This window comes from Bos indicus x Bos taurus, chromosome 18, assembly GCF_003369695.1.
Source record: "Bos indicus x Bos taurus breed Angus x Brahman F1 hybrid chromosome 18, Bos_hybrid_MaternalHap_v2.0, whole genome shotgun sequence".
NCBI lineage: Eukaryota > Metazoa > Chordata > Mammalia > Artiodactyla > Bovidae > Bos > Bos indicus x Bos taurus.
In genome coordinates this window covers 16,367,088-16,394,855 of record NC_040093.1, presented here as the reverse complement: position 1 = coordinate 16,394,855, position 27,768 = coordinate 16,367,088, and the positions used below count along the sequence as shown (strand labels likewise).

The window sequence follows — 27,768 nt, the reverse complement described above, 5'->3', positions numbered from 1 at the left end:
CCAAGCCTCTAAACAAGAAAGAAGAGCACTTGGCCAGATCTGACAGATCTCTAAGAAATTCCCCAGTTTGAAAACCAATGCGGGCAGCGCCGCCTGCTGTCACGAAAACCAGCGCCGGAAAAAGCCGCGCGAGACTGTGGCCCCGCGCGCTATTGCCGACTCGCACCTCCCCGGGCCCGCCGGCGCGCCCGCGAGGTGCAAAGTGCGCAGGAGCAAGTCTTGGGGGCGGAGCTCAGGACGAAGCCGCCCTGCACTTTACCTGCCGCGCCCATTCAGCCTTCTCTCAGTGATGTCTTAAACTACGTTTCCCAGAACCCATCCAGGCCTTGCTTTCCGGTGGCGTCAGCGGAAGCGGTGACTGGATTAGGCCGGGCCACACAGAGGCCGGCTTGGTCACTATGGAGGAGATAGGTATCCTGGTGGAGAAAGCTCAGGTCCGGTGGGGCGTGGGGCGCGGGAAGAGGGCGAAGCCGACCTGGTTGGGATTGAGTGACTTTGGGGATCCAGGCGTGGGTCTGAGTGATTTCGGAGGCCTCAGTGGAGAGCTTCGTGCCGATCCGAGGCCTGGGCTGGGTGTCTGGGTGTCTGAGTGATGATAGTAGGGCTTGGGAAGCGGGGCTGGGGAAACGGTGACGCTAGAGGTTCTTTGGGGCTGAAAGATTTCGAGGTTTAGGTGGAATGCTGTGACATAGCTAGGCCCGGTGGCATTAGGAGTGGGTCGGGTGGTGAGTGATGTATGGGATTCGGGTATGGGGCCGAATGATATATGAGGTTGAGCTGGAGAGCTGACTGATATTTGGGGCTTAGTTGGTGTTGGAGCGCCAAGTAATATCTATGATCTGGCCGAGTGATGTTTGGGGCCTGCCAAGGAGCTGGGTGACATAAGGGCCTAATGTGAGTTGGAGTTCATGAGGGATATTTGGGGGGTAACTGAGTAATACCAGGACTGTATGAAGGCATGGTGACTTTCACCATCAATTGAGGCATCCCTGTAGTATTTCGAACCTGTTGAGGGCATTGGGGTCTGGTAAGGAGTTGATCAGACATTTAGGCCCTAGATGGGAGTTGGGACATTGAGGACATGTTACAAGTGGCATCTGATACCAGAAGATCTGTTTGGAAGGCTGTGTGACCAGGGAGTTTGTTAGGAGCTGGGTGACTTCAGGAACATCTTTAGGGGGCTGAGAAGTTCCCAGGATCTATTTAGGGTGCTGAATGATGTCAGGAACCTATTAGGGGCCAAGTGACTTCATGGTGAAGTGGGGAGGGGGGCTTTAGATTCTTTCATAAGGGGACCTTCCAACCTGAGTTTCCTTCCGTGGCCTAGGATGAGATCCCAGCCCTGTCTGTGTCACGGCCCCAGACTGGCCTGTCCTTCCTGGGGCCTGAGCCAGAGGACTTGGAGGACCTCTACAGCCGCTACAAGGTACATTCAAAGCCAGTCCGAAAAATATCAACGTTGGTGTTGTCGTTAGTCACTAAGTCCTGTCTGACTCTTTGTGACCCCATGGACTGGAGCCCACCAGGTTCCTATGTCCATGGGATTTCCCAGGCAAGAATACTGGAGTGCAAAACGAGCTCAGTAATAACCTAAAGGGGTGATATGGGGAGGGAGATGGGAGGGAGGTTCAAGAGGGAGGGAACATATGTGTACTTATGGCTGATTCATGTTGATATTTGGCAGAAAACAACAAAATTATGTAAAGCAATTATCCTTCAATTAAAAAATAAATAAAAAAGAATACTGGAGAATGTTTCCATTTCCTTTTCCAGGGCATCTTTACCAGGGAATAAGAACCTGTTGTATAGTGCAGGGAACTCTACTCTATACTCTGTAATGGCCTAAATGGGAAAAGAAACTAAGAAAAAAGAGTGGGTTTGGAGCCTGGTAGGCTGCAGTCCATGGGGTCGCTAAGAGTCGGACACGACTGAGCGACTTCACTTTCACTTTTCACTTTCATGCATTGGAGAAGGAAATGGCAACCCACTCCAGTGTTCTTGCCTGGAGAATCCCAGGGACCGGGGAGCGTGGTGGCTGCCGTCTCTGGGGTCACACAGAGTCGGACACGACTGAAGTGACTTAGCATAGCATAGCATATGTATAACTGATTCACTTTGGTGTATACCTGAAACTAACACAACATTGTAAATCAACTATGCCAATAAAAAAAGAAATTAACAAAACCAGTCTGGACCCTGCACAGGGCCCAGCGTCCCATAATTCCCCTACCTTCATTCCTTGGCTCAGCAAGGCCTGGAACCATCCCCTGCTTCTCCACTGTCTGCTCACAGAAGCTGCAGCAAGAGCTGGAGTTCCTGGAGGTGCAGGAGGAGTATATCAAGGATGAACAAAAGAACCTGAAGAAGGAATTCCTCCATGCCCAGGAGGAGGTGAAACGAATCCAGAGCATCCCATTGGTTATCGGGCAGTTTCTGGAGGCTGTGGATCAGAATACAGCCATCGTGGGCTCCACCACAGGTGTGTGGCGGGGGTGGGGGTGAAGGGGGTGTGGTTTACCCATCTGTCCATTCAACAGCTGTTAACTACTTACTGCCATGTGCCAGGAACTTACAAGGGCAAACAAGGGAAGATGGTGTAATAGTGTTTTTCAGAGTATTTTCAGTCTGATGCAAAAGTAGAAATATATTTTACATATTTTACATACTCTCCCTTTCTTTCTTCTCTATAAGTATGTATATATAACTAATACAGTAAAAGTTTGACCAAAGGATACTTAGCTTCACTGTGGTGTGATACTCTAATTAGTTTTCCATTCTGTTCCAGTCTGTTTTGTTTTAAACAGCATTCTGGTCATGACTATCTAAAATGATTTCACAACTACTACTGAGTTGAGATGAGTTGAGTTCAGTTCAGTCGCTCAGTCGTGTCCTACTCTTTGCGACCCCATGAACCACAGCACGCCAGGCCTCCCTGTCCATCACCAACTCCTGGAGTCTCCCCAAACTCATGTCCATTGAGTCAGTGATGCCGTCCAAACATCTCATCTTCTGTCATCCCCTTCTCCTCCTGACCTCAATCTTTCCCCGCATGAGGGTCTTTTCAAATGAGTCAGCTCTTCGCATCAGGTGGCCAAAGTATTGGAGTTTCAGCTTCAACATCAGTCCTTCCAATGAACACCCAGGACTGATCTCCGTTAGGATGGACTGGTTGGATCTCCTTGCAGTCCAAGGGACTCTCAAGAGTCTTCTCCAACACCACAGTTCTAAAGCTTCAGTTCTTCGGCACTCAGCTTTCTTTATAGTCCAACTTTCACATCCATACATGACTACTGGAAAAACCGTAGCCTTGAATAGACTGACCTTTGTTAGCAAAGTAATGTCTCTGCTTTTTAATATGTTGTCTAGGTTGGTCCTAACTTTCCTTCCAAGGAGTTAAACGTCTTTTAATTTCACGGCTGCAGTCACCATCTGCAGTGATTTTGGAACCCCAAAAATAAAGTCTGACACTGTTTCCACTGTTTCCCCATCTATTTGCCATGAAGTGATGGGACCAGATGCCATGATCTTAGTTTTCTGAATCTTGAGCTTTAAGCCAACTTTTTCACTCTCCTCCTTCACTTTCATCAAGAGGCTCTTTAGTTCTTCTTCGCTCTTTGCCATAAAGGTGGTGTCATCTGCATATCTGAGGTTATTGATATTTCTCCTGGCAATCTTGATTCCAGCTTGTGCTTCATCCAGCCCAACGTTTCTCATGATGTACTCTGCATATAAGTTAAATAAGCAGGGTGACAATATACAGCCTTGACATACTCCTTTTCCTATTTGGAACCAGTGTGTTGTTCCATGTCCATTTCTAACTGTTGCTTCCTGACCTGCATACAGGTTTCTCAAGAGGCAGGTCAGGTGGTCTGGTATTCCCATCTCTTGAAGAATTTTCCACAGTTTATTGTGATCCACACAGTCAAAGGCTTTGGCATAGTCAATAAAGCAGAAATAGATGTGTTTCTGGAACTCTCTTGCTTTTTCGATGATCCAATGGATGTTGGCAATTTGATCTCTGGTTCCTCTGCCTTTTTAAAACCAGCTTGAACATCTGGAAGTTCACGGTTCATGTATTGCTGAAGCCTGGCTTGGAGAATTTTGAGCATTATTTTACTAGCGTGTGCTGCTGCTGCTGCTAAGTCGCTTCAGTCGTGTCCAACTCTGTGTGACCCCATAGACAGTAGCCCACCAGGCTCCCCGGTCCCTGGGATTCTCCAGGCAATAACACTGGAGTGGGTTGCCATTGCCTTCTCCAATGCATGAAAGTGAAAAGTGAAAGTGAAGTCACTCAGTTATGTCTGACTCTGTGCGACCCCATGGACTGCAGCCTACCAGGCTCCTCCATCCATGGGATTTTCCAGGCAAGAGTACTGGAGTGGGGTGCCATTGCCTTCTCCACTAGCATGTGAGATGAGTGCAATTGTGCGGTAGTTTGAGCGTTCTTTGGCATTGCCTTTCTTTGGGACTGAGTTGGGATGTGCAATTTGAAAACATAGGTGAAGTGAGATTGGGCTCTGGTTGCTGCTGCTGCTGCTGCTGCTGCTAAGTCGCTTCAGTCATGTCCGACTCTGTGCGACCCCATAGACGGCAGCCCACCAGGCTCCCCCATCCCTGGGATTCTCTAGGCAAGGACACTGGAGTGGATTGCCATTTCCTTCTCCAAGGCATGAAAGTGAAAAGTGAAAGTGAAGTTGCTCAGTCGTGTCCGACTCTGTGGGACCCCATGGACTGCAGCCTACCAGGCTCCTCCATCCATGGGATTTTCCAGGCAAGAGTACTGGAGTGGGGTGCCATTGCCTTCTCCGGGCTCTGGTTAGGACTCAGTTATAATGTGAGAGCTGCTGTTATTAACATGGGTCTAGGTGCTGCCTTCATGATGGTCATTGTTCCTGCGTCTTACCTGTCTTTTCTTGCTTCTGGCCTCTGCTCCTCTAGATCAAGCCATATGATTGTAAAGCTTGTGGGGAAAGGTGTGTGACTGGACCCTGGAGTTGGTAGTGAAGGGAGGGAGAGATCCAAAGTGAGTGTGTCTTTGATCTGTTGGACTCGGGGACAGTGGTTGTCCCTGAGATGGCAACATGGGCAGAAAAGCAGCCTTGTTGAGAGAATGAGGGCAGCCTGGGACATCACAGGGAAGTGTCTGGGAGGCTACAGGACAGCCAAGTCTGGAGGTCAAGAGAAACACTGAGGCTGGAAGGAGATGTGTGTGTCACTACCATAACTGTAGAAGGTGGACTAGGGAGGTGAGATAGAGGAGTCTGGGCAAGCAAGAATCTGTGGCGGAGACCTCGATGGGAAAAGAGGAATTCCCTGCTGGTCTAGTGGTAAAGAGTCCACCTGCCAATGCAGGGGACACAAGTTCAAGCCCTGGTCCAGGAATATTCCACATGCTGCAGGGCAACTAAGCCCATGCACCCCAATACTGAAGCCCGTGTGCCCTAGAGTCCATGCTCTGCACTAGAGAATAGCCCCTGCTCACCGCAACTAGAGAAAGCTCTCTCATAGAGAAAGCAACAAAGAATCAGTGTAGCCATAAACAAATAAATAAATAAATTAGATGGGAGAGGTTGGTGCTGAATCAGGGCAGGGTCCCTGGGGAGGAGCGGAGGGATTGGTTGGAGAGACATTTTAGGAGGCCAGTGGAAGGCCATGGTGACTGACAGGCTGTGGAGGGAAACAGAGAAAAGCCCAGGACGAGGCTTAGGTCTCTTTAGTGACTCGGGACCACAGGCCTCACTGAGACCCAGGAGGAGGAGCACAGATTCGGGGGAAGATACTGAGAGCACACTGAGACACAGTGAGTGAGCCCTGCCGGGGGACATCCAGGGGCAGGCATTCCAGGGGGTGCTGGTCACCTGGTCCGGAGCTCAAGAGTTAGGGGTAGAATCTGGGGCTTCTCATTTTCCCCTTTCCCTTCTTGTCCTTCACAAAGGCTCCAACTACTATGTGCGCATCCTGAGCACCATTGACCGGGAGCTGCTCAAGCCCAACGCCTCGGTGGCCCTCCACAAGCACAGCAATGCCCTGGTGGACGTGCTGCCCCCCGAGGCCGACAGCAGCATCATGATGCTCACCTCAGGTGAGAGGGAGCCCAGGGCCAGGGAGGCCTGAAGGGACCCTGCGGGCCAGGCTGGGAGCCCCAGCTCTGCTCTCCCACCAGATCAGAAGCCAGACGTGATGTATGCGGACATTGGGGGCATGGACATCCAGAAGCAGGAGGTGCGGGAGGCTGTGGAGCTCCCACTCACACACTTCGAGCTCTACAAGCAGGTAAGGAGCCAGATCTGGCAGGGGAGGGAGAGGCCGGGTCCACCAGGTCTCCAGCTGGTGATGGACTCCCTGGCTCATCCTTCTCTCCACCTCTGGGCTTCAGATCGGCATCGACCCACCCCGAGGCGTCCTCATGTACGGCCCACCTGGCTGCGGGAAGACCATGCTAGCAAAGGCTGTGGCTCATCACACGACAGGTGAGCCGCTTGGCCCCTCCCCCAAGCTCTGGTCTTCTGGGCTTTTCCGACCTTGCCCTCAGCTCTCTCATCCTCCCCAGGAAGTAGCGTGGCATGGTGATTAAGAATGTGGGCTCTGGGGTCAAAGCCCCAGTGTGTGTCTTACTGAGTGGCGATGCCATCCTGGGGAGGTGACTTTACTCTCGTGCCTCAGCTTCCTCATCTAATAAAACGTTCATTTCATAGCATGATTGTGGAGAGAATTAATGAAATAATGACATAGTTTTCCTTTGGTGGGTCATGGCCTGTTTGTAATTATGAATTCAAATTCATGGGTTCTAACCAGCATTTTAAAAAGTAAAACAGAACAGAAAACATCAGAGTTCACCCCACGTACTAAGAGCTCATATTGTTTGTGCAACTTAATGCACACAAATATGCATACACATATTTGCTGTGGTTGTACAAATGTATTTCTCGTAAATTTCAAAGATGTCTGAAAGTCACTGTATTACTGTTTGTAAAAAGCCTAAAAACAGGACTCTTAAAATCTTAATATATTAAGCCAGGGAGCAGTAGAGAGTAGTGGGTAAGCACTGGGTCAGGCCGCCTGGGTTTTTGAAATATGGACCTCTTACAACTTCTTATGTAAGGCTGTACTACTTATGTAAGTTAGTTTGTGTAACTTCTTGGCAAGTTAGCCTCTATGTGACTCCATTTCCTAATTTTCTGGATTATTCAGAGGATTAAACCAATATAAAGCTTCTAAAACTGTACCTTGGCACATAGCAAGTATAGTAAATATTAGCCATTGTCGTGATCATTCATTGGTTTAGCAGCTCATTGAACTTCTGCAGTCCCCGGTGCTGGGATAGAGAGATGAGCCAGACACGTCCCCTGCATTGGAGAGTTTCCCAGTTTGGCTGAGGAAAAAAGGACAATAAACACTTAGTCACTCAATATTTATTGAGCACCTGATACACAACAAGCTGTGTCCTAGGTGCGGAAGACATGGCTGTGAAGAGAACAAAGTCTCCATACCTCATAGAGCTGATGTCTTAGTTGATTGAGGAAGTACTTGAACAGATGAATGAATAGGTCATATGTCATATGGTGCTAAATGCCTGAAGAAAATAATTAAGAGGCAGGGAGATAGGGAAAAACAGGGGCTGTAGCTTTATGTGCCAGGACTGGAGGTGGTCAGAGAAGACTTTTCTGAGGTGACATTTATGTAAAGACCTAGAATACGCTTTTGAGAGAGTGAGTCATGTGAACATCTGGGGGACGGAGTGTGTCAGGCTGAGGGACTTCGCTGGTGCAAAGGCCTTGAGGCAGGTATGTGCTTAATGTCCCAGAACAGTGAGGAGGCCCCTATAGTTGAAGCCACGTGAGCAAGGGGTCATGGTAGGAAGTGAGCCTGGGTGGGGACAGTCTACAGAGTAGCAAATGCCTCAGGAAAGCAAGGAAGGTAGTGGGATAGCCTCCAGGAGGGTTGTCAATCCATTCTGCATAGGCCTCTCAGAGAGGGGTCCCAGAAGAGAGGTGTGAGGAGTCTGCCAGGCACTCTGTAAGGAGAGGGAATAGCATTTGTGAAGACCAGGGAATGGAAAAGAACTTATCTAGGGAGTCACGAGTAGTGGTGAGTAGACCGTGACTAAACTCTCTGGGGGCAGGGAACTGGTGATTTTGTCCTTTTGTGTTTCCAGTGCCCACCCAGTAGCTGAATTGTGGTAGGTGTTCAGAGAATAACTGAAGGAGGGGCTGGGGGACCAGAAGATGAGGCTGAAGAGGTCAGAAAGGGCATGAATATAAATCATCTTAGTGCTAATATAAGAGAGTTTGGCTGTTGTCCTGAGAGCAAGGTGGTTGTAGACAGGCCGAGTTCAATAGAAATACGGCCCTGGAACAATAGAGGCTTGAACTCTGAGGGTTCACTTGTACCCAGATTTTTTCACACGATGCATGGTTGGATGAATAGATGCAAAACTGCAGATACGGAGGGCCAGCTATAAAGTTATACACAGATTTTCTAAGTCTAAAATATATCTATTTCTTATTTAATTGGTATATTCAAAATGTTATTTTAACATGTAGCAGATAGGAAATTTGAGTTTTTTCTATAATTTTTTCATTGTAGTAAAATATATGTAATGTAAAATTTATTATTTTAACCACTTTGTGAGTGTACAATTTACAAGTGACATCAAGTGCATTCACAGTCCTGTGCAGTCACCACCACTATCCATTTCCAGAACTTGTTCATCATCCCAAACTGTAACTCTGTACTCATTAAACAATAATTCCCTATTTCTCCCTTCCCACCATCCCTGATAACCCTCTATTCTACTTTCAGTCTCTGAATTTGCCTGTTCTGGGCACCTCATATATGTGGATGAGTCATACGGTATTTATCTTTTTGTGACTGCCTGCTTCCACTTAGCATAATGTCTTCAGGGCTCACCCATGTTGGAATGTGTCAGAACTTACTTCCTTTTAAAGGCCAAATCATATTCCACTGTATGTATAAAGCATATTTTGTCTGTTCATTCATTTGTTGATGGCCATTTATTGAGATGTTTACTTTTTTTGGTACTGTCTTTTGAAGTCTGGTATGTATTTCACACTTAGAGTACATCTCATTTTGTTTGGACCAACCACATTTCATTTGCTCAGTAGCCACCATATTAGAGAAGGACAGGGCTACAAGCTGCACAACTCCTAGTTTATGACCAGGTCTACTTAGTGGATTCTGTGTCTCCTTTCTCTGTGGTACCTGGAAGGAATGTCCTGAAAGTTGCTCCGTGCAACACAACGCCACATCCAGACACTAACAAACAAGTTAAACTCTAAGAAAAGATAGAAAGGAGAGGCAGGCCCAGAACAAACCTGTTGTCAACCCCATTGCCACCTGTTATGTCAGAATATGTGCTCCTGGTTCCTGACTCTTGCATGATATTCAAAGGTGGGTCCTTTGAGCAAATGGAACTGAGCTCTTGGTGAGGCAACATGATGCCTTAGTGTATGAAAAGCCTGTTTTCTTGCTGGTTTTTTAAGCACTCTGAAAATCCACTTTTTTTTTTTTTAATATACAGTGGATTCCATTAATGTCTCTAGCTCTATTTTATAGGCATGTTGGAGTACAGACACATTTTTTTAAAATATCCTGATTTTTAAATGTTGGGCCAAAAATTGGCACATCCATAGGCAGGAGTCACGATCTGGGCTGCTGGGTCTCTGAGGGGTACGAGTGAGTAGCTGGTCCTCCTGACTGGATCTAGGACCCTGCCCAGGTCATGAGAGAATGACCTGACCACTTGGAGTGGCCAACCAAAGAAACGGATGTCCTCAAGGAATGCTCAGTTTCAGTTAAAGTAGTACGGGGCCCTGCAGGCAGGAGTCCCATTCTCGTCTGACCCCTGTCATCCTGCCATCAGCTGCATTCATCCGCGTCGTGGGCTCAGAGTTCGTACAGAAGTACCTGGGCGAGGGCCCTCGCATGGTCCGGGACGTGTTCCGCCTGGCCAAGGAGAACGCACCTGCCATCATCTTCATAGATGAGATTGATGCCATCGCCACCAAGAGATTTGATGCCCAGACAGGGGGTGAGTGATGCCTACACAGGGCCTGGGGTCTTGGGCAGCCTTGCCTACGGGATGCCCTGAGCTGACCATGTTTTATACTCTCCAGCTGACAGGGAGGTTCAGAGAATCCTACTGGAGCTACTGAATCAAATGGATGGATTCGACCAGAATGTCAACGTCAAGGTTTGGGATTCAGGATGGGCAGGGGAGGTGTGGTGTGGGAATCAGGGAAAGATGGAGACTGGCCTATGAGGGGATAGCTATTGCAGTGGGAGGGAGAGTATAGAAGGGACAGAGGTCTGAGCTGGCCTGTCCCCGATGCCAGGTGATCATGGCCACAAACAGAGCAGACACCCTGGATCCTGCCCTGCTGCGGCCGGGACGCCTTGACCGTAAAATTGAATTTCCACTCCCTGACCGCCGCCAGAAGAGACTGATTTTCTCTACTATCACCAGCAAGATGAATCTCTCTGAGGAGGTTGACTTGGAAGATTGTATCCTCCTCTAGAAGCAAGGGGAGGTCACCGTTGGGAAGGGGGGTTGTATCTCCACCTCTGCCATCACCACCATCCAGATTGAGCAGGTGGGAGACCAAGGTTTGGGGAAGGGGCTGATAACAAAGACAGCCCACGAACAACTTCTGGCTCTGGGCAACTTCTGGCTCTGGGCGTTAACCCTGTCATGCAGGGGATGGTTTCCTTAACACATCTGCCACAGATGTGGCTAGACCAGATAAGATTTCAGGAGCTGATATCAACTCCATCTGTCAGGAGGTGAGTGATGGTTTCTGTCTAGATTGGGCAGGGTTATGTGTGAAGACCCTTCCTCTTGAAACCACTCTGCCGCGGTCCTTCTGTCCTCATTGCCACCCTGGGTCTTGGGCTGCGTCTGTGTCTTCCTGCACCATCACCGGAGGCGGGGAGTGCAAGGAGTAGGTTTTAACTCTTATCCCTTGACAGAGCGGGATGCTGGCTGTCCGAGAGAATCGCTACATTGTTTTGGCCAAGGACTTCGAGAAAGCGTACAAGACAGTCATCAAGAAAGACGAACAGGAGCATGAATTTTACAAATGACCCCTCTACCCAAACCACAGGGGCTGGGGGCTTCTCTCACCTCCCCAGCCTCTTTCCCCAAACCTAGTTCTCTTTCCTCTTTACCCAGGATTGATTTATTCATTAAACAAATATGACTGAATGTGTTTAATTTCTCCTTACAAGTTTAACTCCTTTGGAGAAGCTGGTACTTTAATAGGATCCTCTGTGCCCCTCCTGCTCTCCTGACAGATAGGCAGTTGAGGTACGTGGCTTGGGTAACAGCTTGAGGGAGAAGTAAAGAATTCACACTAAATTTCTCCAGAAATTTGGGGAAAAGGATGGAAAATGAACAGCCCATGACCATAAAATAAAGCCTCTATAATCTCCTCACCCACATTTCCTACAGGTAGAAGACCATTCAAGTTTTGGGCAATTCCTACCTTCTTTACACTCAGTATGTATCAAGGACAGAGGAACCACCCAGTAGAGTCCCCTGGAGCAGGGATGAGGGGGCAAGGGGAAAGTTGGACGCCTGAGTTCTGTGAATGTCTCTGGCTCTTCCTACCATTTCACTGGGGCACAGATGTGTTTGGTGGGATCAGTTCCCACTTTCTCTTGACGTCTCTGTTTAGACCCCTCTCCTTCTGGGGAGTCTTCCCCGATACCCCAAAGGGAAGTAACCCTTTCCCTATGCTGCCCTTGCACCGTGCACATTCTCTGCTTGGGACTTCTTACATTTGCCTCCTCCAGACTAGACTCCCTCGTAATCAGGGATTGTAGCTTGATCACAATTCAAGTCTCAGCTCCCACACATGGCAGACATTCAGTTCATGTTCCTTGGACAAATGTGTGAATGTCACCATATAGTTGGGAGTGAGATGGTAAGAAGGTATAAGGAGAAACAGTCGAGGAATCAGGTCCTTGAAGAGACGGGTGATTCCTCTGTAGATAAGCATGGCAGGTTGAGCAGAGAAGTTAATTAATTCTTCCTCCCTCCTGACATCTCACGAAAACAAAAGTAGGTTATAAATTCTCGTGGACACAGAAGGAGGGAGGAGATGGCAATGAAACAATTTTGAAAAGACGCAAAGATACGCTTGTTGATGTAGCAGATCTGAGGAAACATGAACCTGAACGACTGGGAAGTCCAGAAACCAGAGGGGCCAGGTTCTGAAGGTGAGGGCAGGAAACAGGAGGATTGCCTGAAAGGCTACATAAAAACCAGAACTGATACACTGAGTGTGCAGGAAACAAATGAGCTATTGGTACTCCAGGCCCTGTGACCCTTCCCCAGCCTGGCTGAAGACCTCAGATTTACTCTGCAGAGGCTGGGCCATCAGTTTCCGGGCTGGTGTACCTGGGGCAAGGATTGAGACAGGGGCCATGCTGAAGATGAGATATAAGTGCCCTGGGCAGGCAACTGAAGGATTCCTTCTGAGGAAACCAAGCAGCATGATCAAGAGGAAAGTGGATTGTTAAGACACCTGAAGTCTTCACCGTTCATATTCAGTAGCACCTAATATCAAAACTGATGAGTTTACAAAAGCATATAGTTTAGAAATAATGGAAGTAAGTTGCAAAAGAAACAAAAGGATGAGAGGTCCTTGCCTCTTGGAAGTAGACAGGGAAATACAGGGTAAGTGTGCCATGAGAATGCTTTTTTTCTAATACACTTTGTACTCAATATATACTTGACCTTTTTTTTTCGGCTGTGCCACATGGTATGTAGGATCTTAGTTCCCCCACCAGGGATCGAACCCCTGCCCCTGCACTGGAAATGTGGTGTGTTAACCACTGGACCACCAGGGAAGTCCTATACTTGAATTAGGTTTGTTGTTGCTTAGTTGCTCAGTCGTGTCCAACTCTTGGGACCCCATGGAGTGCAGCCCGCTAGGCTCCTCTGTCCAAAGGATTTCCCAGGCAAGAATACTGGAGTGGGTTGCCATTTCCTCCTCCAAGGGATCTTCCTGACCTGAGGATCCAACCTCACTTCAGCAGTTTCCTTCCTTTCTTTCCCTCCTTCAAGAGGACTTGTAAAATCCATTTTTTTTTTTTTTTTTTGCATGGCTTTGTTACTGTTGTTAAGTACCTAATTTAAACGCAGGAGTGATCCCTGGGTCCTGTCACAAAGGGATAAAACACATTGTAAACATCAGTGATAAAGGGCAAAGAGACTGGGAAAAAACCAAAGCCATGTACCCCAGAAATGACAGCAGACTAGTGTGAAGCTACTCCTTTTTACCAATTAGAGGTAAAAAGTAGTAGCCACTCACATTAGCTGGAAGAAGGGATATCTGGTATATTTTGAGGGTTGCCTAGCAACCTTGTTGTCTATGCTTAGACAAAATTATAAAGTGGCCCCCCATCATTATGGTCTGAGTGACCCTGATGCTGATGTTCTGTGAGACTGCTTATGTCCAACAGGATAATGTGGCTCAGCTGTGAGCACTAAGCTATCTTTCAATACCACTGAGGCCTACCTGTAAGTGTCAGGCCAGTTCCTGGATGTCAGGGACTGCTTTTTTCTGTTCTCAGCTACATGCTACTGCATTATGAAGGAAAAAGTAAGGCCAGTTTGCTGAACAGCCCGACACGTGAACACATTGGAAGTGGAGTCTTGAAAGCAAATGTTTTCCTTCTAAGGGAAACAGATCCCTTTTCTCTGTCTGCTCTGCAAAGACAAGAGAAAGAAAAAAATATATGTAAGCCTTTTTGTTTTTAATTGTTTTAATTATAATAATACACATAAAGGAGCCCAAAATACAAATGTGTAATGTAACAACTTATTATAAATAGAACACTTGTGTAACCATCATCCAAGGACCAGGTGGTAGGTTTCCACTGAAAAAGAAATTCCTATAAAACTCTTTGCCCAGGAGCAGTAATGATCCATTTTGTGAATACCTCTGCAGTTCCTACAATGGGGAGTGTACCCTGGCTTGACAGAACAACAGTTCAGACAAATGTTGATCATTTCCCCAGGTTTCATATATACCTATTCTTTTTTATTATTATTATTTGGCTGCATCGGGTCTTAGTTGCAGCACGCGAGATCTTTGCTGCCTCATGTGGGATCTTTCGTTTTGGTACACGGACTCTAGTTGTGGTGCTCGGGCTTAGTTGCTCCACAGCACAAAGGCTCCAAGTTCCCTGACCAGGGATTGAACCCACATCCTGCATTGCAAGATGGATTCTTAATCCCTGGGCCACCAGGGAAGTCCCTCATGTATTCTTTAGTAACACTTCCTTTGAGTACAACCAGGATCAGTAAGCATACCTCAGATGAGACTACAGTACATGTACTGCTAAGTTGTTAAAAAGGACTTGATTGATCAAAAATGACTCTGTACAAATGCAGCAACATGACAAACATCACCACAGACCAGAAGCCATGTCATGATGCCACAGATCACACTACAGCCATCCCAGGTGACTTAAACAGTCTTCCATGTCAGCCTCACTAATTTTTATATCAATCTGAGACAGGCCTGGGGCCCTCTGCTTCAGTACTACAACGCTTGCACCTGGACACACCTCTCCTTGAGCTACAAAATACAAAGAAACTATATGGGACTACAAATAACTGTGCATACACAGGCAAATTCTGGACCAAAAGATAAAAAAGAAAAAAAAAAAAACTGCCCCCCAAACCCCAAATGCCATTTCTGAAGAGCTGGAAGCAAAAGCAGGGTTACTGCACATGCCCCCCTGCACTCAACACCACTAGAGGGTGGGCAAACCACATAAGCTACCCCTCCAGTCTGACCCCTGGACACACCCCTACCCTCACCCCATATAAGAAACGAGCTCACACCCACCCCTTAGGGAGCAAACAGGGGAACCTGTCATGCTCCCTACTGCAGCCCGCAGGAGCCCCAGTAAAGCCTTGTGTGAATTTCTTGTCTGGCCTTTAGTCAATTTCTATTGATTGGGGAAGGCCAAGAACCATATAGATAATTGTGAGTTCAAACCATTACATCTAGTTTCAACCTACCATCCCAAGGTTCATTTTAGTCATCTCCTTTTCCATGTCTGAGGTTCCCTGCTGATAGGGAGAAGCTTGGCTACTCCCATTGCACTCGATATATTTACTTACATTTGATCAGAATCCCAGGCCCAATGCCTCAAGCCACTCCCTGCATGACCACCCTCCTCATCCTGCTCAGGCTCCAAGCCCATCTTACAGCTTTAGGACTGAATTGCTCAGAAAGGGGAGAGGAAGTACAGAATGTGTTATCATCTGACTAATTGTGGGCTCACTATTTTATGGCACACTGCCTTCCCAAGCATAAAGTGAAATATTTTTTCAGTCCAAGATTCTCAAAAGTATCTGCCACAGACCCATAACATCACAGAAGAGTGGAAAGAATTCCTTCATATTAAAAAAAATTACTATGATTTTCCATTTTTCTCTATGAAAAAATTCATTCAATTCTATGTGTGTGTTAGTCACTCAGTTGAGTCCGACTCTTTGGAACTCCATGGACTGTAGCCAGCCAGGCTCCTCTATCCATGGAGTTCTCCTGGCAAGAATATTTGAGTGGGTTGCCATGCCCTTCTCCAGGGGATCTTCCTGACCCAGGGATCCAACCCGGGTCTCCTGCGTTGCAGCCGGATGCTTTACCTTCTGAGCTACTAGGGAAGTCCATTCATTCTATACAAACAGGCAAAATTGTTTGACAGATAAATGACAAATCTTCTGCTCAAGTCGTGAAACACAGCTGATGCTGCAAGAAGATGCAACGTATTCTTTTATAATAGATCTGTGGCTCATACGATCACACACGCGTACCAGTCACAAGGCCACTGGCACCCGTGAAGTACCACACGCAGACACTCAGATTCACGGACCTATCTCCACATAGCCTGACTTGCACCGGCCGCTCAACCACCCCCGCCACACAGCAACCCGCATACCCACCCCATCACACACACATCACCCCAGTCACACTCCAGCACAGCCACGGTCTCCACCGCGCCTCTCACCTCACTGCTCAGTCACGAATCACACTCCAGGCCGTGGACTCCTTCCAGTTAGGTGCTGCTTCAGCACACGCCGTCTGGCACTCAAAGAATTACACACACGCAGAAACACAACTCATTCTCAGCCGAAGGCACAGTCGGTCCCGCAACCCTCACAGCGGCAAACACACACATGTACACACGCTCACGAGGCCAGTACATAGGGACACACGCCTGTGAACCACGCGCCGGAACTACCTCGAGGGAAGAATCTGACAGAATTCGCCTGGCACGCGGTCGGCCTCAGGGCGGCACCACGGACGCACTCGGCTGTCAAGACTGTGGACTCCATTGTCTGGAGGGCTGTCGAGGCTCGCATAGCCGGGACTGCTCCCGGGTGAGTTCTGTCAGCTCACCGCGCGAGAATGCGGGTACCAGAGTCCGGGAGGAGAGCCGCCCCGTCCGAGCGTGTCTGCGCCTGCACACTCAGAGCCCAAGCCCACCGGCTACCGACCGTGGACTACATTTCCCAGAAGGCCCAGGGGGAGGGTGTAAACTTCCACCCCGAGGGCTCCCAACCGTGCTTTCTGGGTAGCCCAGCCACCGCAGGTGAGCTAGTAGAAGCCGGGGGAGAAGTTGGTGCTAGGTGAGGAGAAGCAGGATTTGTCCGGAGTGGGGATGGAGATGCCGCCCAAAGTGAGGACCCCAGGGAGCCTCTTCTGCCTGCAGCCTCAGGCCTGTGCGGGCAGGAGGAGAAGAGGAAAGGGATTGTGTGACTGTGAGTGTGTGCATGTATGTGTGTGTGTGTGTGTGTGTGTGTGCAGGACAAAGTCAGGCCTCCTGTCGGTGGGTGCGGTTGTCAGTCTGATACTGGTACTTGGTTCAGTGACGAGTGTGACTGACCCACGCTCTTGCTGCCTTCCCCTCCCTCCCCTCAGCCCTGGTGTCTGCACAGAGCTATGTCCCCAAGAGAAAAGTCCAAGATTGAACCCCAGGATGAAGGTTCCCAGCAAGAAGGCACAGTCCTGGGCTTGGGATGGGGCTTTTAGAGCTAAAAGTGTCTCCGAAACAGACTCCTGGGAGGAAATGGTGAGAGGGGTCCTTACTTGGAGGCAATGTGGGTGCTGCTGCATTTTTCAGAACCACAGCATCCCCTTACCTCTGATCCTAGGAGTCGGCTATCGTGTCAGAGACAGGCTCCCATCTGGTCACAGGCATGAGGTAGAGCTGATGTGGCCCTGGAGGGGACATTATGCGTCTGGCTGTGCTCTAAGAAAGGCTTGGTGTCTCATGATTTCCTTCTTCCCCAGTCCTGCCAGTTTTTGCAAAAAGGATCCTTTAGAGAAAGGAAAAAAATTTCCCCATCTAAAAGTGCAGATCAGGTGAGCTTCTACTTTCTCTTTGTTCGTAAATGCGTTTTTGTTTTTAGTACAAACATTTGCTTTTCTTTTCCTGAAATGTCAGTGGCCTATTCTAGGCCTATTCTTCCTTCCCAGTAAATGAGGGGCCATACAGATGGGTCACCCTCTCATTCACTTTTTGTAATAGTAAATATATATCCTGGAGTCTAAAGTTACAACTTTGTTTAATAAAGCAAATGAGATGAATATTTAAGTGGAATCACATCATTGCTGTCCTGCAGAACCTCAATTTAAAAGTGAGGCAAGATCAGAGGTGGTCTGATTGGTGTCAGTGACATGGGCATCTGCTTTTTAAGGTGTTTAGAGCAGGAATGTGATGGAAATCTGTGTCATCATGTGTAGGATTTTTTTCCAGGGAATTGATGGGTTGAGACTTGCTTATAAAAAGTTTGTCAAAAGAAAAAACATGTGCATATGAGTAAAGTAATATTCATTGTGATGTACAATAATACTCAAATTTTAAATTTTATATGAATTTCATTTACTATTATTGGGATTCAGAGATATTTTATAAGGGTTATATCCAAAGTGATATTTCAATTGGTTATTCAGTAGAGAAAGGGGAAACAAACCAAACACTGTCTGCTTTGCCCACATTTTCTTATTTAGTCTGCAGATGCCCCTCACCTGATATGTTCATGCAGAGGAGAATTTTGTCTGTGAAAAGGTATTATTGTATTGAAGAAGGATCTTCAAGAGTTGTTGCTGCTGCTGTCACTTCAGTCGTTTCCGACTCTGTGTGACCCCATAGATGGCAGCCCACCAGGCTCCCCGTCCCTGGGATTCTCCAGGCAAGAACACTAGATCGGGTTGCCATTTCCTTCTCCAATGCATGAAAGTGAAAAGCGAAAGTGAAGTCGCTCAGTCGTGTCCGACTCTTAGCGACCCCATGGACTTCAGCCTACCAGGCTCCTCCGTCCATGGGATTTTCCAGGCAAGAGTTCTGGAGTGGGTTGCCATTGCCTTCTCCCAAGAGTTGTTAGTCTTTATTTATAATGGTCATACTGATTCCCTTACTATTCCCACATATATTACACAGATTTGCTTCCAAGATTTTCAAATATTTTTAATTGGATATAGATTTGTTGTATACTTAATATTATGGAATTGATACTTATTTTTTTCAAAAAGTTATTCAGTTATATTACATGAGGGACTTGTAAAAAAGAAAGTTAAAATAGCCCTGGCATCATGATTAATATTTTGGGGAGGTTTATTTTAGCAAAATTTTTTTTCTGTGAACCTGTATGTGTGTGTGTGTGTGTGTGTGCATGTGTATGCAGAACAGAAACTGTTCTAACGAAACGTTCAAAGGACACAGATTCCACAACTCTTATTTGGAAAAAGTAATTCTACCAAAGCAGAGGTTTCTTATATCTCCATGAATATAGAAAGAAGAGGAACACGTCAGTGAAGCTTCATAAACTTTCCAAGTATTTATACCTCCAAATTTGTATTATATAAATCAATATATTATTTGATTTATAAATATAAATTATATATATATAATTTATAAATATATTTATATATATATTTATATATAATTTATAAATATAAATATAAAAAAACAAATATAAATCAAATAATTATTGGCACAATTTATCAAATAAGATAGCCCTTCAGGATTAAACTTCTTTGGTTGATTTTGGGACTTTGCTGGTGGTCCAGTGGCTAAGACTCCATGCTCTCAATTCATGGAGCCCAGGTTCAATCTCTGGTCAGGGAACTAGATCCCACATGCTGCAACTAAGACCCAGCACAGCCTAAATAAATAAATATTAAAAAAAATTAAATTGCTTTAACAGGACACAGTAATAACCTCTGTAGTCCAAGTATCTTTAAATGCAAACAACATTTTGGAACACAGGTTTATAATAGTAGAAAACAGAATAAAATGGAAACAACTATAAATATTAATGTAAATCTTTACGTAGGGCAGGAGAATAAGATTGAACCTCTTATTAACATTCTCCATTTAATGCCTTATTAGGTTCTCTTTATCAGCTTTATGTTGAAGAATGGTGTCTCTTCTTTTGTAGCAGCAAGGATGAGGAGAGATCTGCTTAGCACTTTTAAGCCTTGCCTCTAGAATATGTAAAATATCATTATTTAAAAAAGTGGGCATGAGACTCAAATTTTACTATAAAAACAGAAAGTAGAAAATAATTTCATAACAATACCATCTAACTTATTTAGCAATTACATGCACTAAATGCTATGTAATATCCCAATCTTCATGACAACTGTAGGAGACTGGTACTGTTCTTATCCCTAGTTTGTCAATAAACTAACTGAAAAGTTGGCAGCTGTCAGATTAGGACTTACATCCTGAAAGTCAACAACAGAGTCTGTGTTATGAATGACATTATAATCTCTCCCTTAATTGTACATCCTTTTTTTTTTCCCTGGCTGCACCACTCAGCTTGCAGTATCTGTTTCCCCACCAGGTATCAAACCTTGGCCCTAAACAGTGAAAGCACCTAGCCCCAACCACTGGACACTCAGAGAATTTCCCATATTTGTTTAATTTTCCTGTATCAGTTAGTAATTCATCATGAATATCCTTCTCCAACATTAAATATGGGCCAGTATAATCAGTATTAATAAGGGCCTTCAGTTCAGTTCAGTCGCTCAGTTGTGTCTAACTCTTTGTGACCCCATGAACTGCAGCACGCCAGGCCTCCCTGTCCATCACCAACTCCCGGAGTTCACTCAGACTCACGTCCATCGATTCAGTGATGCCATCCAGCCATCTCATCCTCTGTCGTCCCCTTCTCCTCCTGCCCCCAATCCCTCCCAGCATCAGAGTCTTTTCCAATGAGTCAGCTCTTCGCATGACGTGGCCAAAGTACTGGAGTTTCAGCTTTAGCATCATTCCTTCCAAAGAAATCCCAGGGCTGATCTCCTTTAGGATGGACTGGTTGGATCTCCTTGCAGTCCCAGGGACTCTCAAGAGTCTTCTCCAACACCACAGTTGTTAAAGCATCAATTCTTCGGCACTCAGCTTTCTTCACAGTCCAACTCTCACATCCATACATGACTACTGGAAAAACCATAGCCTTGACTAGACAGACCTTTGTTAGCAAAGTAATGTCTCTGCTTTTTAATATGCTATCTAGGTTGGTCATAACTTTCCTTCCAAGGAGTAAGTGCCTTTTAATTTCATGGCTGCAGTCACCATCTGTAGTGATTTTGGAGCCCAGAAAAATAAAGTCTGACACTGTTTCCACTGTTTCCCCATCTATTTCCCATGAAGTAATGGGACCAGATGCCATGATCTTCGTTTTCTGAATGTTGAGCTTTAAGCCAACTTTTTCACTCTCCTCTTTCACTTTCATCAAGAGGCTTTTTAGTTCTTCTTCACTTTCTGCCATAAGGGTGGTATCATCTGCATATCTGAGGTTATTGCTATTTCTCCCGGCAGTCTTGATTCCAGTTTGTGCTTCTTCCAGCCCAGTGTTTGTCATGATGTATTCTGCATATTAGTTAAATAAGCAGGGTGACAATATACAGCCTTGATGTACTCCTTTTCCTATTTGGAACCAGTCTGTTGTAGTGTGCCATCAAAACTGACCATAATTTTATATTTAAAATGGATAACAAACAAGGACCCACTGTATATAGAACTCTACTCAATGTTATGTGGCAGCCTGGATGGGAGGGGCTTTGGGATAGAAAGGATCTATGTATATGTATGGCTGAGTCCCTTCACTGTTCACCTGAAACTATTATAACATTGTTAATCAGCTATACCCCAAAGCAAAATAAAAAGTTCAAAGCGGGGTAAAAAACTGACCATAATTTATTCAACCTGTTGCCTCCTGTAGCTATTTATTTTTCTAACAGTTGGTTATTCTAAGTTGTTATATGATAAACATCTTGCACATGTATCTTAGTGTGCTAAGAAAAACTGCCTAAAAATGGAATTGTGGTTGAATAACAGACATTAGGGGTCACAGGATGCTGAATCTTATGATAGTAGTTAGAGGAATACAAGCATTGAAACACAGTCACTATCCTTAAGTTTCTTATAATAGGGCAAATAATATAAAGTCAAAATAGACAGAATTAGCATGAGATAGGAGGTAATAAGGGGTAATAAGGGCTTCCCTGGTGGCTCAGTGGTAAAGAATCTTCCTGCAATGCAGAAGATGTGAGTTTGATCTCTGGGTTCGGAAGATCCCCAGGAGAAGGAAATGGCAACCCATTCCAGTATTCTTGCCTGGGAAAGACCATGAACAGAGGAGCCTGATGGGCTACAGTCCATGGGGTCGAAAAGAGTTGGACACGACTAAGCGACTAGACCACAAGGAGGTAATAAAGCCTCTAGAGATACTCAGGTCACATTTCTTGGGAGTTCATAGAAAGGAGATAGTATTTCTCTAGCAACCTCTGTCAGCTTTTGACCAGTTTATTCTGAGTTTAGGGGAACTCTGGTGAAAAATGAAATTTAGGCTGTGTGATTCATATCAGCTCTGTGCAGTAGAACTTTCTACACAATGGAGTATTACTCAGCCATTAAAAAGAATACATTTGAATCAGTTCTAATGAGGTGGATGAAACTGGAGCCTATTATACAGAGTGAAGTAAGCCAGAAGGAAAAACACCAATACAGCATACTAACACATATATATGGAATTTAGAAAGATGGTAACAATAACCCTGTGTACGAGACAGCAAAAGAGACACTGATGTATAGAACAGTCTTATGGACTCTGTGGGAGAGGGAGAGGGTGGGAAGATTTGGGAGAATGGCATTGAAACATGTAAAATATCATGTATGAAACGAGTTGCCAGTCCAGGTTCGATGCACGATACTGGATGCTTGGGGCTAGTGCACTGGGATGACCCAGAGGGATGGTATGGGGAGGGAGGAGGGAGGAGGGTTCAGGATGGGGAACACATGTATACCTGTGGCAGATTCATTATGATATTTGGCAAAACTAATACAATATAGAAGGTCTGTTCTGCTTTTAAAGGCAGTACAGAAAGGCATTGAGGACACAGACTCTGGAGCCCTATGGTCTGGGTTCAAATACTCTGTCACTCACCAGCTGTTACTCCTTCCATGTGTTATGCTTTTATCAGTGTAAATGGGGCTATTATTACCTTAGGGCACTCTTGTGAGAATTAAATGAATTAATATATATAAGAGCTTGCAAGGATGCCTAGTATGCAGTATTATTTTTGTTGTTTTTATTTTAGTAAAAGAAAAATTTCTTGTTACTGTTTAGTCATTAAGTCATGTCTGACTCTTTTGTGACACCATGGACTATAGCCCACCAGGCTCCTCTGTCCATGGGATTTTCCAGTCAAGAATACTAGAGTGGGTTGACATTTCTTTCTCCAGGGGATCTGCCCCATTAGGGATCAAACCCATGTCTCCTGAAGCGGCAGAAGGATTCTCTACCACTGAGTCACCTGGGAAGCCCAGAAGAAAAATATTGTCTTCAAAAATACTTCCAAGTTCTCCCTCAGAATTCTTTGAATAGAAAATGTTTTTAATGTTTTCCCAGAAATCAGGCCTTTTCCCCTGGGTCTTGGGCCTTTGAAAGGAGCCTTCATCTCAGGGCCATGTGTCTCTCTGACCCAGAGGGTGTGATGGCATCCCCCTTGGCTGATCTGCCATCACTCACCTGTGAACCAACTTCCTGTTCCTTCTCTCATTATCATCCAGGGCTCTTTCTCTTGCTCCAATAAAGTAATCATGTCTGGCTTAGGAGTGGAACATCCTGCTCACAAGAAAGAAATGCCACAATGACTTACAAGAAACAAAAACCGTAAGTTCAAAATGACTTAATTTAGACTTGGTTACATTTACATTAAACTCTAGGTCAAAGTGTGTGTGTGTGTGTGTGTGTGTGTGTGTGTGTGTATGCACTCAGTCCTGTCTGACTCTTTGTGACCCTATGGGCTGTAGCCCCCAGACTCCTCTGTCCATGGAATTTTCTAGGCAAGAATGCCAGAGTGAGTTGCCATTTCCTACTCCAGGGGATCTTTCCCACCCATGGGTCACATCCACATCTCTTATGCCTCCTGCACCAGCAGGTGGATTCTTTAGCACTGCGCCACCTGCAAAGTCCTATAGGTCAAAATAGCATTTGATAAAATTGAAAAGGCCATTGAAGAATATTCATATTTAGATGGATTCATGGTCATAGGACTACAGAGGCCAAATAGGGGAGGTAGAAGGTCTTGAGAGCCTCATGTGGCTAGTAGCTACCATACTGGAGAATGTAAATATATAAGATATCCATCTTTGCAGAAAGTTCTTTTTTTTTTTTAATTTTTTAAAATTATTTCACTTCTCTTCTATTTTCCTCCCATTTCAAAGAGGGAACTGCCTTCTCTTTTCCCCATTGACAACCATTTAATCTGTGTTTCCAAGTCCTCTTCTATATTTACACTTCTATTCTTTTCTCCATTGCATAAAATTATTTTATACATACTTCCAACTTACTTGGAAGCAAGACTGTGCCCAAGTTTAAGTACCATTGATATAGATTCCTACATGTTGTAGTAAAGAAGATGACCTGTACAGAGAAGCAAGGCAATATGGTGGTGATATGTTTTTATCTGTGATAATTTATCTGAATTTTATTCTAAGAGATTGAAGAGAAACCTTTGGGGAAAAAATTATGTACAGATTCTCAAAGTGATCTGCATCAGAATCATCTGATGAAAAAGATTAAAAATAAAGACATTCAGAAGTTGTTCCTATAGATTTTCATTCCTTTGGGTTGTTGCCCAAAAAGCAGTATACATAAGGAACTCCCCTACATTCATCCTAAGTAGGGGGACCACTGACTCAATTTGTTCATCCAATCACTTATTTTACCCTCTTTTAGCATCACATCATTTTCTGAAGCCTTTTGCCTTCTTTCAAATTGCATTACAACTTCAGTTCAGTCATTCAGTCGTGTCTGACTCTTTGCGACCCCATGAATCGCAGCACGCCAGGTCTCCCTGTCCATCACCAACTCCCAGAGTTCACTCAGACTCACGTCCATCGATTCAGTGATGCCATCCAGCCATCTCATCCTCTGTCGTCCCCTTCTCCTCCTGCCCCCGATCCCTCCCAGCATCAGAGTCTTTTCCAATGAGTCAACTCTTCGCATGACGTGGCCAAAGTACTGGAGTTTCAGCTTTAGCATCATTCCTTCCAAAGAAATCCCAGGGCTGATCTCCTTTAGAATGGACTGGTTGGATCTCCTTGCAGTCCAAGGGATTCTCAAGAGTCTTCTCCAACACCACAGTTCAAAAGCATCAATTCTTCAGCACTCAGCTTTCTTCACAGTTCAACTCTCACATCCATACATGACCACTGGAAAAACCATGGCCTTGACTAGACAGACCTTTGTTATCAAAGTAATGTCTCTGCTTTTGACTATGCTATCTAGGTTGGTCATAACTTTTCTTACAAGGAGTAAGCGTCTTTTAATTTCACGGCTGCAGTCACCATCTGCAGTGATTTTGGAGCCCCAAAAAATAAAGTCTGACACTGTTTCCACTGTTTCCCCATCTATTTGCCATGAAGTGATGGGACCAGATGCCATGATCTTCGTTTTCTGAATGTTGAGTTTTAAGCCAACTTTTTTACTCTCCTCTTTCACTTTCATCAAGAGGCTTTTTAGTTCCTCTTCACTTTCTGCCATAGAGTTCTTTAAATCGGGATCCAGCAGACAAACAGCTCACCATCTGCTTTTGAATGGCTATAAGGTTAAAACTGGTTTTTACATTTTTAGTGTTTGGAAAAAAATCAGAAGAATATTTTGTGAAGCAAAAATTTTACAAAATTCAAATTTCTGTGTCCATACACCATATGTAGTATTACAACATAGCTACACTTATTCAATTATATGCTGTCTAAGGCTCCCTTTGAGCTTATAACGGCTGAGCTGGGTAATTGTCACAAAGACTGTATGTCCTATAAAGGCTAAAACTTTTACTATCTGGCTCTTTACAGAAAAAGTTTGCCGACTTGTGCTCTAAAACTCAACTTCTAATCTGTGTTATTCTTAGTTTGTCTTTTATTTTAACTATAAGATGCAACCCCTTATTCTACCCCCAACATAGAACAATCACATCACAGCACTTGTTTCCTTCTTTTTTTTGTCCAGATTTGGAGTCTAAGTATTTCACCAAGAAGTTATTTCCAGAAAAGGATATTTGTGGAATATATTTGTTTCAGTTGCAGACAGTGGATGAAAGTCAAGCTTCTATCCATGAGGACACCATTTTCAGAAGTGATTTGCAGTGTTAACATGAGTTTGAGAGACAAGAAGGAAATCAAATGAGATGTGCTAGTCAAATGATAACCCAAAAATGTATAGCTCTTCCTCTACATGAGAAAATTCATGCTATAGAGAAATCATATGAATGTAAGGAATGTAGGAAGGCTTTTAGACAACAGTCAGTTGTCATACAACAACCAGTATGAATTCTGGTGAGAGACCCTATAAATGCAAGGAATGTGGGAAAGCCTTTTGTCGTGTGGGGGACCTTAGAGTACATCAGACAATTCATGCTGGGGAGAGACCCCATGAATGTAACAATTGTGGGAAGACCTTTAGGCTTCATTATCACCTTACTGAACATCAGAGAATACATTCTGGTGTGAAACCCTATGAGTGCAAAGAATGTGGGAAGGCCTTTAGTCGTGTTTGAGACCTTAGAGTACATCAGACAATTCATGCTGGGAAGAAACCTTATGAATGTAAGGAATGTGGGAAGACCTGTAGACTTCATTATCAGCTTACTGAACATCAAAAATTCATACTGGTGAGAGGCCTTATGAATGTAAAATTTGTGGAAAGACCTTTAGGGTACAACGACATATTAGTCAACATCAGAAAATTCATACTGGTGTAAAACCTTATAAATGTAATGACTGTGGGAAGGCCTTCAGTCATGGTTCATACCTTGTTCAACATCAGAAAATTCATACTGGTGACAAACCCTATGAATGTAAAGATTGTGATAAGTCCTTTAGTTTTCATGCAGAACTTATTCGACATCATAGAATTCATACTGGTGAGAAACCCTACGAATGTAAAGAATGTGGAAAAACCTTTGGTCTCCAAACAGAACTGACTCGGCATTGTAGAATTCATACTGGAGAGAAACCCTATGAATGTAAGGACTGTGGGAAGGCCTTTATTTGTGGCTATCAGCTGACTTTACATCTGAGGGTTCATACTGGTGAGATTCCCTATGAATGTAAGGAATGTGGGAAAACCTTCAGTAGTCTCTATCATCTTACTCAACATCACAGAATTCATACTGGTGAGAAACCCTATGGATGTAAAGAATGTGGGAAGGCCTTTCGCCTTCAAGCAGAACTTACCAGACATCACAGAATTCATACTTGTGAAAAACCCTATGAATGCAAGAAATGTGGGAAGGCCTTTATTCATAGCAGTCAACTTATTTCACACCAGCGAATTCACACCAATGACAACACCTACGAGTGCAAAGAATGTGGAAAGATTTTCAGTCGTCGCTACAATCTTACTCAACATTATAAAATTCATACCGGTTAAAAACCCTATGTATGTAAAGAATGTGGAAAGGCCTTTCGCTTTCAAACAGAACTCACTCAGCATCACAGAATTCATACTGGTGAAAAGCCCTATAAATGTCAGGAATGTGGGAAAGCCTTTATCCATAGCAATCATCTTACTCAACATCAGAGAATTCATACTGGTGAGAAACCTTATGAATGTAACGAATGTGGGAAGACCTTTAGTCGGCACTATCATCTTACTCAACATCACAGAATCCACACTGGGGAGAAACCCTACATATGCGACAAATGTGGGAATGCTTTTATTTGTAGTTATCAACTTACCTTACATCAAAGAATTCACACTGGTGAGATTCCATATGAATGTAAGGAATGTGGAAAGGCCTTTAGTCGCCAGTATCATCTTACTCAACATTTTAGACTTCATACTGGTGAGAAACCTTATGGGTGTAAAGAATGTGGGGGTGCCTTCCGTCTTCAAGCAGAACTTACTCGACATCACACAATTCATACCGGTGAAAAACCCTATAAATGTAAAGAATGTGGGAAAGCCTTTAGTGTTAAATCAGAACTTATACGACATCACAGAATTCATACTGGCGAAAAACCCTATAAATGTAAAGAATGTGGGAAGGCTTTTATTCGTAGTGATCAACTCACTTTACATCAGAGAAATGACCTTAGTGAGGAATCGCTATGCATAATGTAAAGAGGATATTGACTGGTTGCTAAGTTGTGTCTGACTCTTTTGTGACCCCATGGACTAGCCTGCCAGGCTCTTCTGTCCATGAGATT

At 44.8% G+C, this 27,768-nt stretch overlaps 2 protein-coding genes and 2 long non-coding RNA genes across 5 annotated transcripts in view; 2 read left to right on the top strand and 2 right to left on the bottom strand.

Annotated features, from left to right (window-relative positions):
- Positions 1 to 326: 326 nt before the first annotated feature.
- Positions 327 to 11,224, top strand: PSMC4 (proteasome 26S subunit, ATPase 4). Its single transcript, XM_027515820.1, has 11 exons — positions 327 to 434; positions 1,328 to 1,426; positions 2,293 to 2,479; positions 5,936 to 6,082; positions 6,164 to 6,273; positions 6,377 to 6,470; positions 9,884 to 10,051; positions 10,137 to 10,213; positions 10,356 to 10,524; positions 10,748 to 10,803; positions 10,990 to 11,224. The coding sequence occupies exons 1-11, from the start codon at positions 399 to 401 to the stop codon at positions 11,101 to 11,103; spliced, it is 1,257 nt and encodes a 418-aa protein (XP_027371621.1). The 5' UTR covers positions 327 to 398; the 3' UTR covers positions 11,104 to 11,224.
- On the bottom strand, positions 7,252 to 26,875 carry LOC113876512. Of its 2 annotated transcripts, XR_003506519.1 has the most exons (5): positions 26,794 to 26,875; positions 23,084 to 23,179; positions 17,186 to 17,362; positions 13,545 to 13,735; positions 7,252 to 7,372 (listed from the first exon to the last, which is right to left on the bottom strand). It is a non-coding gene; the product is annotated as an uncharacterized LOC113876512 (long non-coding RNA). The 2 variants fall into 2 exon arrangements; XR_003506518.1 differs by lacking the exons at positions 17,186 to 17,362; positions 23,084 to 23,179; positions 26,794 to 26,875 and adding an exon at positions 16,285 to 16,373.
- LOC113876508 (zinc finger protein 546-like) lies at positions 16,551 to 27,768 on the top strand. Its single transcript, XM_027515819.1, is given in 5 exon segments — positions 16,551 to 16,635; positions 17,337 to 17,408; positions 23,125 to 23,227; positions 25,568 to 26,217; positions 26,220 to 27,768. Coding segments are annotated over 2 exon segments (1,797 nt in total). The 5' UTR covers positions 16,551 to 16,635; positions 17,337 to 17,408; positions 23,125 to 23,227; positions 25,568 to 25,883; the 3' UTR covers positions 27,683 to 27,768.
- The window catches only part of LOC113876513, a 78,824-nt gene continuing 78,470 nt past the window's right edge, over positions 27,415 to 27,768 (bottom strand). Inside the window, exon 3 of the long non-coding RNA XR_003506521.1 lies at positions 27,415 to 27,498. This is a non-coding gene — a long non-coding RNA (uncharacterized LOC113876513). The remainder of the gene's footprint in view (positions 27,499 to 27,768) is intronic.

Excerpts from the sequence above, each read along its gene's own strand:
- PSMC4 (XM_027515820.1), top strand. The coding sequence starts at position 399 with ATGGAGGAGATAGGTATCCTGGTGGAGAAAGCTCAG. Across the intron at positions 2,480-5,935 it reads CATCGTGGGCTCCACCACAG|GCTCCAACTACTATGTGCGC; the intron begins GTGTGTGGCGGG and ends TCCTTCACAAAG. Across the intron at positions 10,052-10,136 it reads ATTTGATGCCCAGACAGGGG|CTGACAGGGAGGTTCAGAGA; the intron begins GTGAGTGATGCC and ends TATACTCTCCAG.